Source organism: Pongo pygmaeus, chromosome 17 (assembly GCF_028885625.2).
Source record: "Pongo pygmaeus isolate AG05252 chromosome 17, NHGRI_mPonPyg2-v2.0_pri, whole genome shotgun sequence".
In the NCBI taxonomy this organism is placed as follows: domain Eukaryota; kingdom Metazoa; phylum Chordata; class Mammalia; order Primates; family Hominidae; genus Pongo; species Pongo pygmaeus.
In genome coordinates this window covers 89,461,840-89,477,955 of record NC_072390.2, presented here as the reverse complement: position 1 = coordinate 89,477,955, position 16,116 = coordinate 89,461,840, and the positions used below count along the sequence as shown (strand labels likewise).

The window sequence follows — 16,116 nt, the reverse complement described above, 5'->3', positions numbered from 1 at the left end:
TAAAATTGAAGCTGGTAATCTATGTGTAGCACGACTCAATTGTTCTAGGCACCAGATTTGTTTATGACAGACCAATTGCATATTAACATCTTTGGCAGCTCTACCATATTGACTTCTGTAGTAGCCACTTTTTTGGACCCAAGCTCAAAATCACACATTTGTATTTCATCCTGTCAAATTAACTGCCTCAGTCCGTTGGTGTTCTGGAATATTCCCTGCCTGCAAGCAGTATTTCACCTTACTCTTCATTAACAAGCCAGTTTCTTTCTAAAGTGAAATTGAAAAACCCCACCAAACCCCACTAAGACAAAAGTTACACTTATAATTCTTATGAAAGTTACACTTGTAATCCTTATGAAAGGATTATACTTATAGTCCCTATGAAACACATATGTATACCAAGCCTATTTCTAAAGCCTACACATTAATTTCCATTTTTCTAAGAAATTAAGTCAAAGATCAAAATCTAAAGATTCAAATCGAATTTAAAGATTCAAATAGAGGCCAGGCGCAGTGGCTCATGCCTGTAATCCCAGCACTTTGGGAGGCCGAGGCGGGCGGATCACGAGGTCAGGAGATCGAGACCATCCTGGGTAACACAGTGAAACCCTGTCTCTACTAAAAAATACAAAAAAATTAGCCGGGTGTGGTGGCAGGCGCCTGTAGTTCCAGCTACTCGGGAGGCTGAAGCAGGAGAATGGTGTGAACCTGGGAGGCGGAGCTTGCAGTGAGCCGAGATCGCGCCACTGCACTCCAGCCTGGGCAACAGAGCAAGACTCTGTCTCAAAAAAAAAAAAAAAAAAATTAAATAGAAATTATAGGTCATCCCTCCTTTGTCCCTGATTTGATTTGTAATCTATAATTTATAGATCGAAATTCTATGCATCAGGACTGTCAATTTAGGCTTTTTTTTTTTTTTTTTTTTTTTTTTTTGGTGAATTTAGACCTGTGGACCACACACCAAGTAGTCTGGCCATTCTGTTTCTTAACCCTTTAAATCCATTTCAGCACAGGTTGTAAAGGTTAGATTTTCCAAACCTAAGCTTAAAGCTGTGGTGTTAATGGCAGCCTTAATAATCACAGGGCCCATATTCTTCAATTTTACAACTGGTGGGGCATTCGTTTTTTGGTTTGTTTATTTTTGTTAGTTTGTTTTTGAGACAGTCTCCCTCCACTCTATTGCACAGGCTGGAGTGCAGTGGCATGATCTCGGCTCACTGCAACCTCCGCCTCCCAGGTTCAAGTGATTCTCCTGCCCCAGCCTCCCCAGTAGCTGGGATTACAATTAGCTACTGCCACCACGCCCAGCTAATTTTTGTATTTTTTGGTAGAAGGTTTTTACCATGTTGGCCAGGCTGGTCTCAAACTCCTGACCTCAAGTGATCCGTCCGCCTTGGCCTCCCAAAGTGCTGGGATTACAGGCGTAAGCCACTGAGCCCAGCCAAGTGGGGCATGAGTTTTCTCATAAAGCCAGCAGGGCAGAGTGATTCCTAGTATAGCAGGGCATGTGTTACACTCATGTCACTTTTAGCAAATCCAGGTTGCCTTTTCAGCAAAATTCATTACAGAGTTAAGAAAAACAAGCCCTGGTAATTTTCTGTTAGAAGGGGAAAAGAGTTTGAGTTCACCACAGTGCACATCATGTCAGCATCATTGCTTTTTGTGTCTTTCTAGTTGGTGGACCAACTGGGTGATCCCTGCCATCTCTGCAGTGGCCGTCGCCTTGATGTATCGCCTGTACGTGGCGGAAGACTGAACACCTCCTCAGAAGTCAGTGCAGGAAAAGCCTGCTTTGGACACAGGAGAAAAGAAGCCATTGCTAACTACTTCAACTGACAGAAACCTTCACTTGAAAACAATGATTTTAATATATCTCTTTCTCTTTCTTCCGACATTAGAAACAAAACAAAAAGAACTGTCCTTTCTGAGCTCAAATTTTTCGAGTGTGCCTTTTTATTCATCTACTTTATTTTGATGTTTCCTTAATGTGTAATTTACTTATTATAAGCATGCTCTTTTAAAAATATATTTGGCTTTTAAAGTATGCACCGTGTTTGCCTGTTTGGTGTATAATTGTCTTTAATGTTTAGAATCTGATTATTTAGAGGAATCCTTCAACGTGTTACTCATTCAGACCCAGGGAGGCCATATGACTGGAGGTGGGGGAAATAGATTTGAGTGTCTCCTTTCACATCGTCACATCTCATTGAGTAACCATGTATTGTATGCTTCCGATGTAGTTTATTTTTTCAAGGAAATTAAGAAAGGCCAGAAATTATAGTTTAAGGATTTCTAATAATTGTTCTACTTGAAATAGATCTTAAAAAGAAAGTAGCGGCTGGGCATCATGGCTCACACCTGTAATCCCAGCACTTTGGGAGGCTGAGGTGGGTGGATCACTTGAGGTCAGGAGTTCAAGACCAGCCTGACCAACATGGTGAAACCGTGTCTCTACTAAAAATACAAAATTAGCAGGACATAGTGGTGCATGCCTGTAATCCCGGCTACTTGGGAGGCTAAGCCAGGAGAATTGCTTGAACCCAGGAGACAGAGGTTGTAGTGAGCTGAGATCGCGCCATTGAACTCCAGCTGGGCAACAAGAGCGAAACTCTGTCTCAAAAAAAAAGAAAGTAGCCTACAGGGCCTATAAGAGAGACTTCTTATCTTCACTGATTGAAAAACATCAGCAACTTAAAAACACATGAACCATTGGAGGGCATCGCAACTGTCCATTCTCTCAGCTTACACGTATCATTGCGAAGACACTCCCAGCTTCATAGGTCCTAAAGTTTCAAGAATTCCTCATTCAGAGGGTAGGATTTATAAACTCTTCTAAGGAAAGGCTGGTTTTCTAATTTGTAAGGAGATTGTGGGACACTGGAATCTGATCTTTGAAGAAATTTAGCGGCTAGTGTCAAGCTCTGAAGAGTTCTGGTGTGGCTCTGTCTCCTCCTGGGAGCTCTAAGGGGCTGATTCAGTCATCTTACTTCCCATTTACTATTCTCTGCCTTATGTGTTATTGTTTTAAATGTGGAAACTTGAAAGCTGAATTTGTTAGACCCCAGTACATGTGTCATTGGCTGTGACTGCGTTTGCACTGGCATGAGCTGACAAACCACGAGGTTCTTCAGAAGTGACCGCATGCAGTGGAAAGGAATTGTGTTGTTCTTACAGAGTACAACCTTTATAATCAAATAGCATGCACCGCCTTTGCCTTCTTTAGTCACTGAAAGTTGACAAGTAGTTTCTATTTCAAAATAAATTACAACACTTGTTAAGGGACCTGTATAAATATGTCAATATTTTTGGTTGTGATTTTTAGCTATAAAGCTTCACATTTTAGTAGTTTTTAAAACATTGCTCCTAAATCAACTATGAAGTGAATCGAAGTGGGTCTGTCATACCTTAGATGACATTAAAGGGTTAACTTGTAAATCATTTTTAAGATGTTGAGTAATAGCATCTGTGTATCGTTAAGAAACCTAACAGTTGAACTTTGACATTTTTATCAGTGACTCAGCAATTTGCTGCTGTGGCTGGCAATTTTTCTTGATGTGTTTTGGGAACAACATCTGGAGTAAAGGAGAGTTTACTTCCTAATTTTAACATTTACAGTTTGTGCAGCCAGACTCTCAAGGAAAGATATTTGACACTTTTTTCTCTATTGCTTTCCCTTCAGAGAGGTGAGAGACTTCAGAGGCTGCCCTTTCTCTTCATCTGCTGGTTGTGAAAGGAAAACATCTCAGGCCCCCAGAATCACTAAGGAAAACTCAAGCTGGAAACTGCTTAGGGCCAACCTGCCTCCCGTTCTACTCAGTCACCCTCTGCTCACTGAGAGAGAGGCATATCTGATTGCTTCCTTTGGAAAGGCTAACCAGAAACTCAGAAGAATGCAACCCTTTGTGTCTCACCTGTCTGACCTGGAAGCTCCCTCCCGCTTTGAGTCTTCCTGCCTTTGCTTCAAGACGTCCCGCCTTTCCAAACAGAACCAATGTACTTCTTACATATATTGATCAATGTCTCATGTCTCCCTAAAATGCATAAAACCAAGCTGTGCCCTGACCACCTTGGGTACATGTCATTAGGACCTCCTGATGCTTTGTCACGGGCATGTCCTCAACCTTGGCAAAATAAACTTTCTTTCTCACTCTGTCGCCCAGGCTGGAGTGCGGTGGTGCGATCTTGGCTCACTGCAACCTCCGACTTCTGGATTCAAGTGATTCTCCTGCCCCAGCCTCCCGAGTAGCTGGGACTACAGGCATACGCCACCATGCCCGGCTAATTTTTTTGTATTTTTAGTAGAGACAGAATTTCACCATGTTAGCCAGGCTGGTCTTGACCTCCTGACCTCAGGCAATCCACCCGCCTCAGGCTCGCAAAGTGCTGGAATTACAGGCGTGAGCCACTGCGCCGGGCCTATTCCTTGACTTTCTTAATTAAGTTGTTTTCACTTTGCACTGCGGACTTGCCCTGAATTCTTTCATGAACCCTCTCCTGGGGTCTGGATTGGGACCCCTTTCCTGTAACACAGGGACTGTCTTGGGTGCACGTGTGTCAGTTGCTCACCTCCTGGGTTTGAGTTGATGATTAGGGCTCTGATTGGAACAGGCATCTCCCTTCCTCCGGAGGTGTCTAGATGAAGGCAAGTGTAAGTTCTGGAAGCAGATTCTCCTTTGCAGGGTAGCCTTTCTAAGGGGTGTGCAGACACAGATGGCGTCCGGATCCTCAGCTTCTACCTAGATTGTGGGAGTTTCCCTAGGCTGCTGTAACCAAGTACACCACAACTGGGTGGCTTAGAGCAACAGAAATGTCTTCTCATAATTTAGAGGCCAGACGTTGTAAATGAAGGTTTCAGCCGGGCCACTCGCCCTCCGACACTCTGGGTGGAATCCTTCCTCACCTCTTCCAGCTGCCACTGGTGGCCGGCAGTCCTCACCTGGCGGTCCCCACTTCACAGTCCTCACCTCACAGTCCTCACCTGGTGGTCCTCGATGTGGTCCTCACCTGGCGGTCCCCACCTTGTAGTCCTCATCTGGCAGTCCCCACCTCGTAGTCCTCACTTCGCAGTCCTTGGCTTGTGGCTGCATCGTGCAGGGCTCTGCCTCTATTGTCACTGACATTTTTCTCCCCTTGTGTCTCTGTCATAAGGACACGTTGGATTACCTACCCCAGCATGACTTCATCTTAACTAATTACATCTTCAAGATCCTGTTTCCAAATAGTCACACTCTGAGGTGCTGGGGTTAGGACTTCAACATATGTTTTTGGGGGACGCAGGTCAACCCATAGCACGTTCTTTTCTAAAAGTGACCTGATGTTTATGCCTGCGCTTCTTCCTTTACTCTCTTTCAACTCAATTCCTCTTCTCCCACTTTTCAGGAAAGAGGCAATCTTAGCTCAGGCCACTCCAACAAAATACCTTGGACTGGGTGGCTTAAAAAGCGAATATTTGTTTCTCACAGTTCTAGAGGCTGGAGGTCCAAGATCAAGGTGCCAGCAGATTCGGTGTACTCACATGGTAGGGAGAGGAAGCAAGCTGTCTCGGGACTCTTACGATGACACGATACTACCCCACCTCCTCATACCCGCACATGAGGGGACAGGGTTTCCATATGGGAATTTAGGGGAGACATTCCATCCGTGACAGAGACCTATTTCTCATCCATCCTGAATTTTAATATTGGATGTGAAAGCTACTGTCAAACATAGTACATAGTAGGGTCTGTGAGTCTCTGTAATCGAGACACTTCTTTAATCAAGGTACCCCACCCCAAGTCAGGCTTTGTGCTTTCCTTGTCTGGTGTGTGCTCTGCTGACAGTGAATCACAGAGTAGGAACAGGGCGATTTAGCCTTCTGGAGGGTGGTTGGAATTCACATGGACAGTCAGCAGCAGGGGTGATGACATTGCATTGAGCAATATCTGTTCTACCATGCTTTCACTGTCTTTGATGAAGGCCTCCCTCCCTCAGGAGTGCCCTGGGAGACTGGTCAGATACATGAAATCATCTTGTGATATGGGTCCACAGAAAATCAAAATCAAATGTTTAATTTCACTGGTATGTGTACATTTCTATTATAGACAATGTGATTGGGAGGTAAAAGACTGTCATAACAATATCTTTCACTAGGATAAAACTGGGGAGAAGAAATAGACCTATGAGGTCAAGGAGAAAAAGGAACAATGTACAATTTCTTTCTACGAGGAGTGTTTCTGCATCTTTTACAAAAGGGTAATGGCAAATTGCATTGATATTTAAATTCCACTTAGCAAATTTTAAAGAGTGATATTTCAGCTTTATTTTAAAATGTCAATATTTCAAATGTTGCATAATGATGCCCTTTGTAAATATCTAAACTCATTATGAAAATTTTAAAGGGCAACTGAAGGTGTTTTTCAACATTCTTGTAAGGGTAATTTAAGTAGAATGTGTGAAGAGCACTGGCTCGCGGCAGGAGCTCGTTCTCACTCGCTGCCTCTCCCCGCCACCGCCTCACACACCTGTCCCCACATCCTTTCTCCATGGCCTGGCCACACTGTGAAATCAAAACATAAGTTTCAAGCATTGATAGTGTATGTTGAGTGAGGTTATGCACTACATACTTAATTTTGACTTCAGGCTGCCTGAATGTTTTTCTTGCAAAATATTTTAAAAATTGGTTTTTATTTGTTAGCTCGTCAGTCCAAGACCTCAGCACATAGCCTCGCTCACAGAAACATTCAAGGTTTTGAGTTGAAACTAAATTGTGAATTGTTTTAATATTTTCCATGGCTTAGAAGTCTTTGATTTGATTTTTTAAGACTCTCTACTCCTGACTGTAAGTTGGAATCACTAAATCTGAAAGTATTGTTTTAAAATAAAGGTAAGGCATCTTTGATACTATAAAGCAGGGACAGAATGAAAAACACCTTCTCTTTCAGGAAGACATCTGTTGTACTGAAAATCTGAAGTCACTCTTGGGCAGAAAGGAAGGCTTGGGAGGCTTGGAGACCGCGGTTGGAAACCTGGCCCTCCTGCTTGCTAGCTGCATCGCTTTGAGTAATTACTTATCTTTGTGGAATCTTACTTTCCTATTGATATAATTCATGAACAATGCTTCCCTTAGGCCTTGACTAGAGGTCCTGCCCACTCGGAGGACCCCATCTGGTCCACTGGCTGTGGGCTTCCCCATGGTCAAGGATGTGCCCACCTGGAGGCTGTACCCCTCCAAACCCTAGTACCCCCCACACACAGCCCAATCCTGCCTGTAGGTCTGGGTCTCTCCAGCTCATCCTCCTGAGGGTCACCAGGCTGTGGGGGATGCACATCAGTGCTGAAAGAGTAGCCAAGGGCTGGTGGTCTTTAGAGAGGATGGACACCCTGGATGAGCAGGTGGGGTCTGCAGGTAGGGTCTTCATGAGTGCACTTGGACTCTGCATGTGGGCGGACTGGCGCTGAGAAGGGAAGCGGGGAGCTGGGAGCTGACTCTTCCAATGCCACCACCATCTGGCACAGAACTTTGATGAATCTGAAAATCCTAACTTCAAATGTGACCTTTCTGGCCATTTGTCAAGGCAGGCGGATGCGGTGTATTTTAAGACTTGTCAGTGGCTGCGCAACATTAAAACCCTCGGACACACGAAGTGTGCTCCTCCTGCCCCACCGATGTGAGGGGATGGTGTCTCCTCAGCAGGTGAGGATTGAAATGACCACCGAGCAGCTGTCCACTGCTGGCTCACGCGTCTAATTTGTGTTTGCACTTTCCCATCTGGACCTCTTAAAGATTGCTTTATGTTAAGATGAGGTGTTTGGTGTATAAAATTTGAGCAAAACAAAGCTGATTGCAGTAATTGCAGCTAATAATCACATCCATGTATAGAAATCCCTAGAAGGCCAGGCTGACCCAGTGTATAAAGCTCCCCTTTCTCTCTCCTGTGATCCCTGTTGTCCACTCTGTCGCCTTATCTGAAGGCACCATTTGGTTTGGCTGCACATCAGGGTGGGGAGCACTGGCATTTGGGGTCGTGCTGTCACCCTGGAAGGTGAGTGTCACTCCTTGGTCATCAGCATTACCAAGGGCAAGGGAAGAGGAATGGCAGGGCCCCTGCTGAGAGCTCTGCCATCTCCTGGGAGGAGCGGACACAGAAGCTAGGAGACAATGGGAGGATGGGGAGATAGTGACGGGGAGGGGAGACAATGGGGAAGTGAGGAGATAGGTGGGGGGTGGGGAGATGACAATGAGGGGATGGGGAGATAGTGGGGGATGTGGAGATGGGGGTGGGAAAATAGTGGGGGATGGGGAGATAGTGGGGGATGGGGAGATAGCGGGGGGATGGGGGATAGTGGTGGGATGGGGAGATAGTGGAGGATGGGGAGATAGCAGGGGATGGGGAGATAGCAGGGGGATGGGGAGATAACGGGGCAATGGGGAGATAGCGGGGGGATGGGGAGATAGTGGGGTGGTGGGGAAATGGGGTGTGGGGAGATGGGGAATGGGGAGATAGTGGGGGATGGGGAGATAACAGGGGGACGGAGATAGCGGGAGGATGGGGAGATGGGGGTGTGGAGATAGTGGGGGATGGGGAGATAGTGGGGGTACAGGGAGACTATGGGGAGGTGGGAAGACAATGGGGGCACGGAATGATGTCAAGTCTGATGCTCAGCTGCTTAGCGGAGGCATGGCCAGCAGAGGCCAGCAGGAAGAAGTGTGCTGGGCACTCAGCACCTGCCAGGGAAGCTCAGAAACAATAGAAAAGGGCACAAGGTTGTCCAATAGGGATGGGGGTGTTGAAGGGGTTCTGTGAGGAGTCATATTTTGTAATCAATCAATAATGTCTGAATATTAAGAGATCACTAAGTCATTATGTAAATCCTGAAACATAAATCACAGTCTTCCTTGATTTTTGGCTGAAATGCGAATATTTTCATCAAGATGGAAAACACAACCCAAGTTGTGGGTGGGAAGGAGACATCTATCAGGAAAAGTCCTTAAAAATAAAAAACTAGTGAGGCTTCTTTCTCTACTCTTCTCTCTAGCCTCGGTTTCTGGTTACTCCTCCTTCCTACTGAAGGCACAGAGTCCAATAAGCCATGAAGCTGGACATGGACCACAGCCTCCATGAAGACCAGGAGTAGAATTTCTAGCTTGAGGGTGGGTGGGTGGTCCCGGCATGGTCTCCATTGCCATGCAGCCAGCTCTGCGTGTGGTTGTATTTGGAATCTGTAGGACCAGGCTGAAGTTGACCAAGGGCTTCAGGATTGGCCTAGAAACAAACATACAACCAGAGGTGGGATGCCATGGGCTCCCACCTTTTCTCCACTCCTTTTAAAGAAGAAAGAAGCAAGTGAAACAAATTTGCTTTTTGAAAACCTTAGGTCTCCCGAAAAAAAAAAATGCAAAATGTGCAATTGCAAGAATTTTACCTTTAGTCCAGATAATTTAAGAAACCATTAAAATGCCATGTTGTCATTTTTAGATTAGAAAGTTTGACTTGTTTTAATATTCTTATAGCCACGAGGGAATTCTGGAAATAAAGGAACACTTTGAAGTTGTAGTAGACAGAATTTGAAATTCTCATGATAATTTTAAGTAACATCATATGGAGAACCTTCACCAACTTTGAGAATTATTGTTTCATTATCTTAATATGCTATTGCTAAACTGAATTTATTTTACCGTTATGATTATGCTTGTCATTTTTATATGTCAATAGTTGTTTAAGGAGAGATCATTTGAGAATTGTCACATGGAAACATTTAACATCAGCCAGGACAGTGGCTCACGCCTGTAATCCTAGCACTTTGGGAGGCCAAGGCAGGTGGATCACCTGAGGTCAAGAGTTCAAGACCAGCCTGACCAATATGGTGAAACCCCATCTTTACTAAAAATATAAAAATTAGCCGGGTGTGGTGCTGCGTGCTGGTAATCCCAGCTACTCGGGAGGAGAATCGCTTGAACCTGGGAGGCGGAGGTTGCAGTGAGCCGAGATTGGGTAACTGCACTCCAATCTGGGCAACCGGTGAGATCCATCTCAAAAAAAAAGAAAAAGAAAAATTTAACCTTGTTATAAGTAATGGTAGCATTACTTCATATTTCTTTTCTTAGTTCACCAGTTCATGAACATGCACACAAAAATCCATATTTGTCTTGGAAGTAAACATAGGCATAAATCTTAATGACTTTGGATTAGGAAATGGTTTCTTAGATAACAAAAGCACACACAGCAAAAGAAGAAATAGATGAACTGAACTTCATCACAATTAAAAACTTTTGTTTCAAAGGACATCATCAAGTAACTGAAAAGATAACACAGGATGTGAGAAAATACTTACAAATCATGTATCCGAGGGACCTGTATCTAGAATATATAAAGAACCCTGACAACTCAACAAAAGACAACTCAAGTTAAAAATGGGCAAAAGATCTGAATGGATAGTTCTCCAGATGAAAATGCATGAATGGCTGATAAGCATGATTAGCATGCTCAGTATCATTAGTCATTAGGGAAATGCAAATCAAAACCACAAGATGCCACTTCACACCCACAGGGAAGGTTATAATCAAAAAGTCAGACACTAACAAGTTCTGACAAAGGTGGAGAAATTGTAACCCTTGTGCATTGCTGGTGAGAATGTAAAATGGTTCAACCTCTGTGGAAAAGAGTATAGCAGTTCCTCAAAAAGTTAAACAGAATTACTACATGACTTAGCAATTTCACTGCTAGGTATATATCGAAAAGAAGGAAAAACATGTGTTTAGACAAAAACTTGTTATGTGAATGCTCATAGCATTATTTATAATAGCCCCAAGCTGGAAACAACCCAGAAGTTCATCAGTAGATGAGTGGATAAACAAGTTGCATTATGCCTATACAGTGGAATATTACTCTGCAGTAAAAGTTACTATACATGCTAGAACATGGCTGAAACTTTGAAAACATTTGCTAAATGAAAGAAGCCATTCATAACAGGCTACATATGGTATGATTCAATTGATATGAAATGTTCAGAATAGGCAAATCCATAGAGACAGAAAGTGGTTACCTAGAGCTGGGAAGAAGGCTGAAGAAAACTGGGGAGTGGCTGATAACGGGTGCAGGATTTCTTTGGGGATTGATAAACATGTTCTGAAATGAATTATGGTGATGGTTGCATAACTCTAAATATACTAAAAACCATCAAACTGTACACTTTCAATGGGTGAACTGTGTGGTATGGGAATTATATTTCAACAGAGCTATTGTATAAAAAAATTCAACATAGTCAAGGTGAACCCATTCTCTGTGCCCAAGAAATTGTCCCGTCCAGCATTTCTTTCTTTCTTTTTCTTTTTTTTTTGAAATGGAATTTCACTCTTGTTGCCCAGGCTGGAGTGCAATGGTGCTATCTTGGCTCACCGAAACCTCTGCCTCCTGGGTTCAAGCGATTCTCCTGCCTCAGCCTCCCGAGTAGCTGGGATTACAGGTGTATGCCACCTGATCTGTCCACCTCAGCCTCCCAAAGTACTGGGATTACAGGTGTGAGCCATCGCTCCCGGCCTCAGTGTTTCTTATCTCAGGAGCATCCACCCAGGTCATGCCAGAAACAGGGTTTCTCCTTCACACTCCTCACCTTCGGCATTGCTTCCTACAATCACCACTCGGTTAAGAGTGGCCTCTTGTAAAGGGTGAGATGTGAAGCCAGAGGAGGGGCTTTTACTGTTTCACTCCATACTTTGTTCACTTACATATTGTTGGAATTAAATATATGACTTTTGCAGCTGAAGATAAACTGATTGCTGATGTGTACTGTTTGTTTCTAGATAGCCTCAGTTGCTGCTCTGTCTACTCTCTTGCTAGTGCCCATCCCTCCTCTCCACCTCCAGTGCCACGACCCTCGTCTAGGCTGCAGCTCGGCTGCTCTGAGTTACTGCTGCAAAAGCTCACTTCCTACTCGCATCTGGATCTGCCCAGGCCATTATTTCTGTCCTGCACTGTATTCTCTGAATCTGCCTCATGCAGTTCCTGAGACAAAGGAGGTGTTTGTTAACTGAAGTCCCCTAACTGGTCTCCCACTTCCAGTCTCTATTTTCAATCTCTTGTGCCCATCATGATGAGACTATTCTCACTAAAACACTATTTTGATATCACTCTTGCCCCGCAGCCCCAGGTAGCTCTGAAGCACCCTACAAACTCAGCCTTTAGAGGCAAGGGGTTTTGAGAACTGCAGGATGTCCAGGCTGTGCATATTGGAGCACAGGAACGTTCAGACTCCAACAGTTCGTCAGCGTGGCAAGAGGCAGAGACAGATGTTATCTGACAAAGTTTGTCGTATTCTTAGTACACCAGATCCTGGAAGCTTGTGAAACACTCTAGAAGGTCAAGCTAGTGCCTAGATCTTGGTGTCAGCCCAAAAGACTGAGGGCGAGGGCGGGCGGAAGATTATCAACAGCAAACATGTAGGAGGGCAGGGCCAGCTCGTTCTCGGAGGTCAGGGGAGTTCTGTGCTCTTGGACCTGAGCTTGATAAACTCAGTTCCTCTTTATCTCTGCTGAGCTGCGGTATCTCATAACTTCAGCACGCTCGCCCCTACCCTGAGTCTGTAGACTTCGGTGCTGATGAAATTCACGTTCTTGGCACTATGGCCAGTGCCTAACAGCCTTTCCTTTTAACTAAGAATCTATTGGCTTTAGACGTCCCCAAGTGACACCCTCCTCCTGGGAAAATACTGATTATTTCAGCATCCAGGACTTACTACTGAGACCTAGCAATAACTAAAGAAAGCACTTTTCTCTCTCCCTTTGCGCTGGCTTAGTTACTGATTTACTCCTAGACTCGCAGTAACTTGCAGAATTCACAGATGTGATTTAGAGCAGCTAAATGTTTCTGGCTGAAGTTTTCATGTGTTAGGAAAAACAAAATCCTTTTAGGGAAACCATGGAGTAGATTTTTGCCCTTTTTCTCCAATGGTTCTTCATGTTTCCTTTAATATTTTTTCAGAGTTATCTCTCCTGAGAATCATACCCATTTGTGGCTGCTTCCCTGTATGTTTCGAGTTCAAACTGGATTCCATAACTTTCATTTCTGTCCTCGTGAAATCCTTCTTACCCAAGCAAACCTGTAGGACATGCCTCTCTCCCTGTGTTCCTCTACAGCTTTAAAGCTCTCTTCTCTTTGGGATTACAAAGGATCTAGTATTTGTCAGTTTCCTGAGCCATGACTTTGCAAAGAAAAAACAATACAGCTCTGATGGCATTACAACTTCATAAAAAATTAATTTAGCAGTGTTCAAAGATTGCCTTAATTTCTTTCATGATTTCGGGTTGGCTGTCTCCTCTCCCTATTTTTAGAATGTAGTAGATAGAATGCCCTTAACTATATGGGTGGGTGGTTGATTACTCAAAGTCAGGTAAAGTAGAAAATGATTATATTTTAACTCATTTTAAGTTCATTTGCCAAGAGCTTTTTTGATTTATCTTTTGGGTCTGGATCCTCTGATAGGAGTTCTGTAACCACGATGCATCTGAAATGTCCCTTTCTCTTACTTTAATGTGGAATGAGAACATAAAAAGCTTCCAAAGCTATCTCCATACCGTAGAACTCCTAGAGTTTTAGAATTTTTCTTCCTGATCTTTTACAGCTGCCTTGCACATGCCTAATAAGTCATTTTAACAATCCCTTTATCAAAGCTTTTAACAGCATCCAACATAGTCTTTATAGGGACATCTCTCCTTTTGAACTTGTATTTTTCCTCAGGTTACATCATATTCAATTAGTGTAATTGTAAATACATTTAAAGCTAATATAATGCCGGGCACAGTGGCTCACACCTGTAACCCCAGCACTTTGGGAGGCCAAGGCAGGCGGATAACCTGAGGTCAGGAGTTCGAGACCAGCCTGGCCAACATGGCAAAACCCCGTCTCTACTAAAAATACAAAAATTAGCTGGCCATGGTGGCGGGTGCCTGTAATCCCAGCTACGTGGGAGGCTAAGGCAGGAGAATTGCTTGAACTCAGGAGGTGGAGGTTGCAGTGAGCCGAGATCGTGCCACTGCACTCCAGCCTGGGTGACAGAGTGATACTCCATCTCTAAAAAAATAAGAAAGAAAGCTAAAATAAGCAGAGTGGGAACAAGTACACTGATACACGAGTTGGAGCAGGAGTGTGCAGGCAGTCAAGAAGGCAGGCAACTGTGCAGGTCCGTACACCGTGGGCATTGATTATTTGCGTTTCAGAGGACGTGGAGAGAGACAGGTAAGCTGGCGAGTAAGCTGAGCCGAACTGATGGAGCTTCTTCTAAAGTTTATACTGCTGAATCTAGACTATTGCTTTGTTCTCCCCTATCTCGAGCTCACATTATAAATTTCCATTTATAATTCTTGGTTCTCTGTGTATTCTCTCAGAAACAACTGCCATTGTATGAGTAGGAGTTACCTGTCTCTCAGTGAGAGAAACCCAAAGCAAAGGTCTTTCTAGTAGCTTCTGGCCCAGCCGAATAACAATTAGGCTTAAATGAGCGGCACCCGAAATTCAGAGCGGCTGATCTCTGCTTCAAAAAGCAGCTCCAGGGAGTCCTTAGACCTCCAGAAATTACATGAAGCATTCTGTTCATACGTGCATCTTTCTGAGAAGAAATAACTTTTCCAGAATCCTTAAGGGGTCTGTGATCCCCTAAAGATCAAGAATCATACTTACAAGTGGCTTTGTCCACTCAGGGGAAGAAAAGTACTTGGTGATCTCAGTGAATGAGGTCTTCAACTGCTAAGCTGCTTTTTCCAACTGGCAGAAGCCCTTGAGAAGAGTTTATTAAGAATGAAGGAAAAAAATAATCCCTGTGTAGTTTACACAAATGTCCCTAAAATTCATCCCCCACCCATACATTGAGCAGTACCACGTGCCTGGGGGTACAGCCCTGAACAAGTGCCCACCATCCTGGCCCTTGGGAAGCTGCATTCCATGGGGACATCTGCAAACCACAGGTAAGTAAAGAGACATGCGTGGAACGCCAGTCAGTGAAAAAGTGTTATGGAAAGAGGAAAGTGGAGAGGCTTGGAAAGCCATGTGATTTTAATTAGGGTGATTAGCAGCTCATCTGTGAATTGGGAACATCTGGGTGGCAACCTGCATGAAGTGTAGGAATGAGCTTGAAAATATTTGATGAAAGCATCCCCGAGAGAGGGAAATAAGTGTGCAAAGGCTCTGAGGCAGCAGTGTGCCTGGCATATTTGAAGAACAAGGAGGCCAGCATGGCTGCAACAGACAGGATCTGATTTACATTTGGAGAAATGCATCAGAGACTATAGACTGCGGGTGGCCAAGAGCAGGCACAGGGAGGCCTCTGGGTCTCTTTATAAATATGTGAATTTATTGATAGGTTTAGGAAGGCCACTTCCTAAGCCTATCAAAATGCATGTATTTATAAAGAAGTTTGTTTTTCAGGCATTTAAATTATTTAAATGGAATTTCCATTTAATTAATAATTAATAATTATTACTTATATATATTCATTTAAAAAACAAAAGAGGACATACAAATCAGAAATGTGTAAAAATAAATTTATATCATAACAATTGCTTGGTGGCCACCTAAAAATAATGACAATAGCATTTTTTTAAAATTTTTTATTTCAATAGTTTTTGGGGTACAGGTGGTTTTTGGTTACATGGATAAGTTCTTTAGTGGTAATTTCTGAGATTTTGGTGCTCCTTTCACCCAAACAGTGTACACTACACCCAGTGTGTAGTCTTTTATCCCTCACCCGCCTCCCAACCTTCCCCCGGAGTCTCCAAAGTCCATTATTTCATTCTTATGCCTTTGCATCCTCATAGTTTAGTTCCCACTTATAAGTGAGAATACACAGCGTTTGCTTTTCCATTCCAGAGTTACTTCACTTAGAATAAGGGCCTCTATCTCCAGCCAGGTAGCAGCAAAGGCCATTGTTTTCTTCCATTTTACGGCTGAGTAGTATTTCATGGTGTATATATATCACATTTTCTTTATCTACTCATTGGTTGATGGGCACTTAGGTTGGTTCCGTATCTTTGCAATTGCGAGCTGTGCTGCTGTAAACACGTGTGTGCAAGTGTCTTTTTCATATAATGCCTTCTTTTCCTCTGGGTAGATATGTAGCAGTGGGATTGCTGGATCAAATGGTAGTTCT

The 16,116-nt window shown here is 43.7% G+C and overlaps 1 protein-coding gene across 1 annotated transcript in view; it reads left to right on the top strand.

Annotated features, from left to right (window-relative positions):
• Positions 1 to 2,044, top strand: part of LOC129018975 (cytochrome b5) — a 41,594-nt gene extending 39,550 nt beyond the window's left edge. Inside the window, exon 5 of the mRNA XM_054461179.2 lies at positions 1,675 to 2,044. Within this exon, the coding sequence (XP_054317154.1) occupies positions 1,675 to 1,756 (82 nt within the window). The 3' untranslated portion in view covers positions 1,757 to 2,044. The remainder of the gene's footprint in view (positions 1 to 1,674) is intronic.
• The last annotated feature ends 14,072 nt before the right edge of the window (positions 2,045 to 16,116 follow it).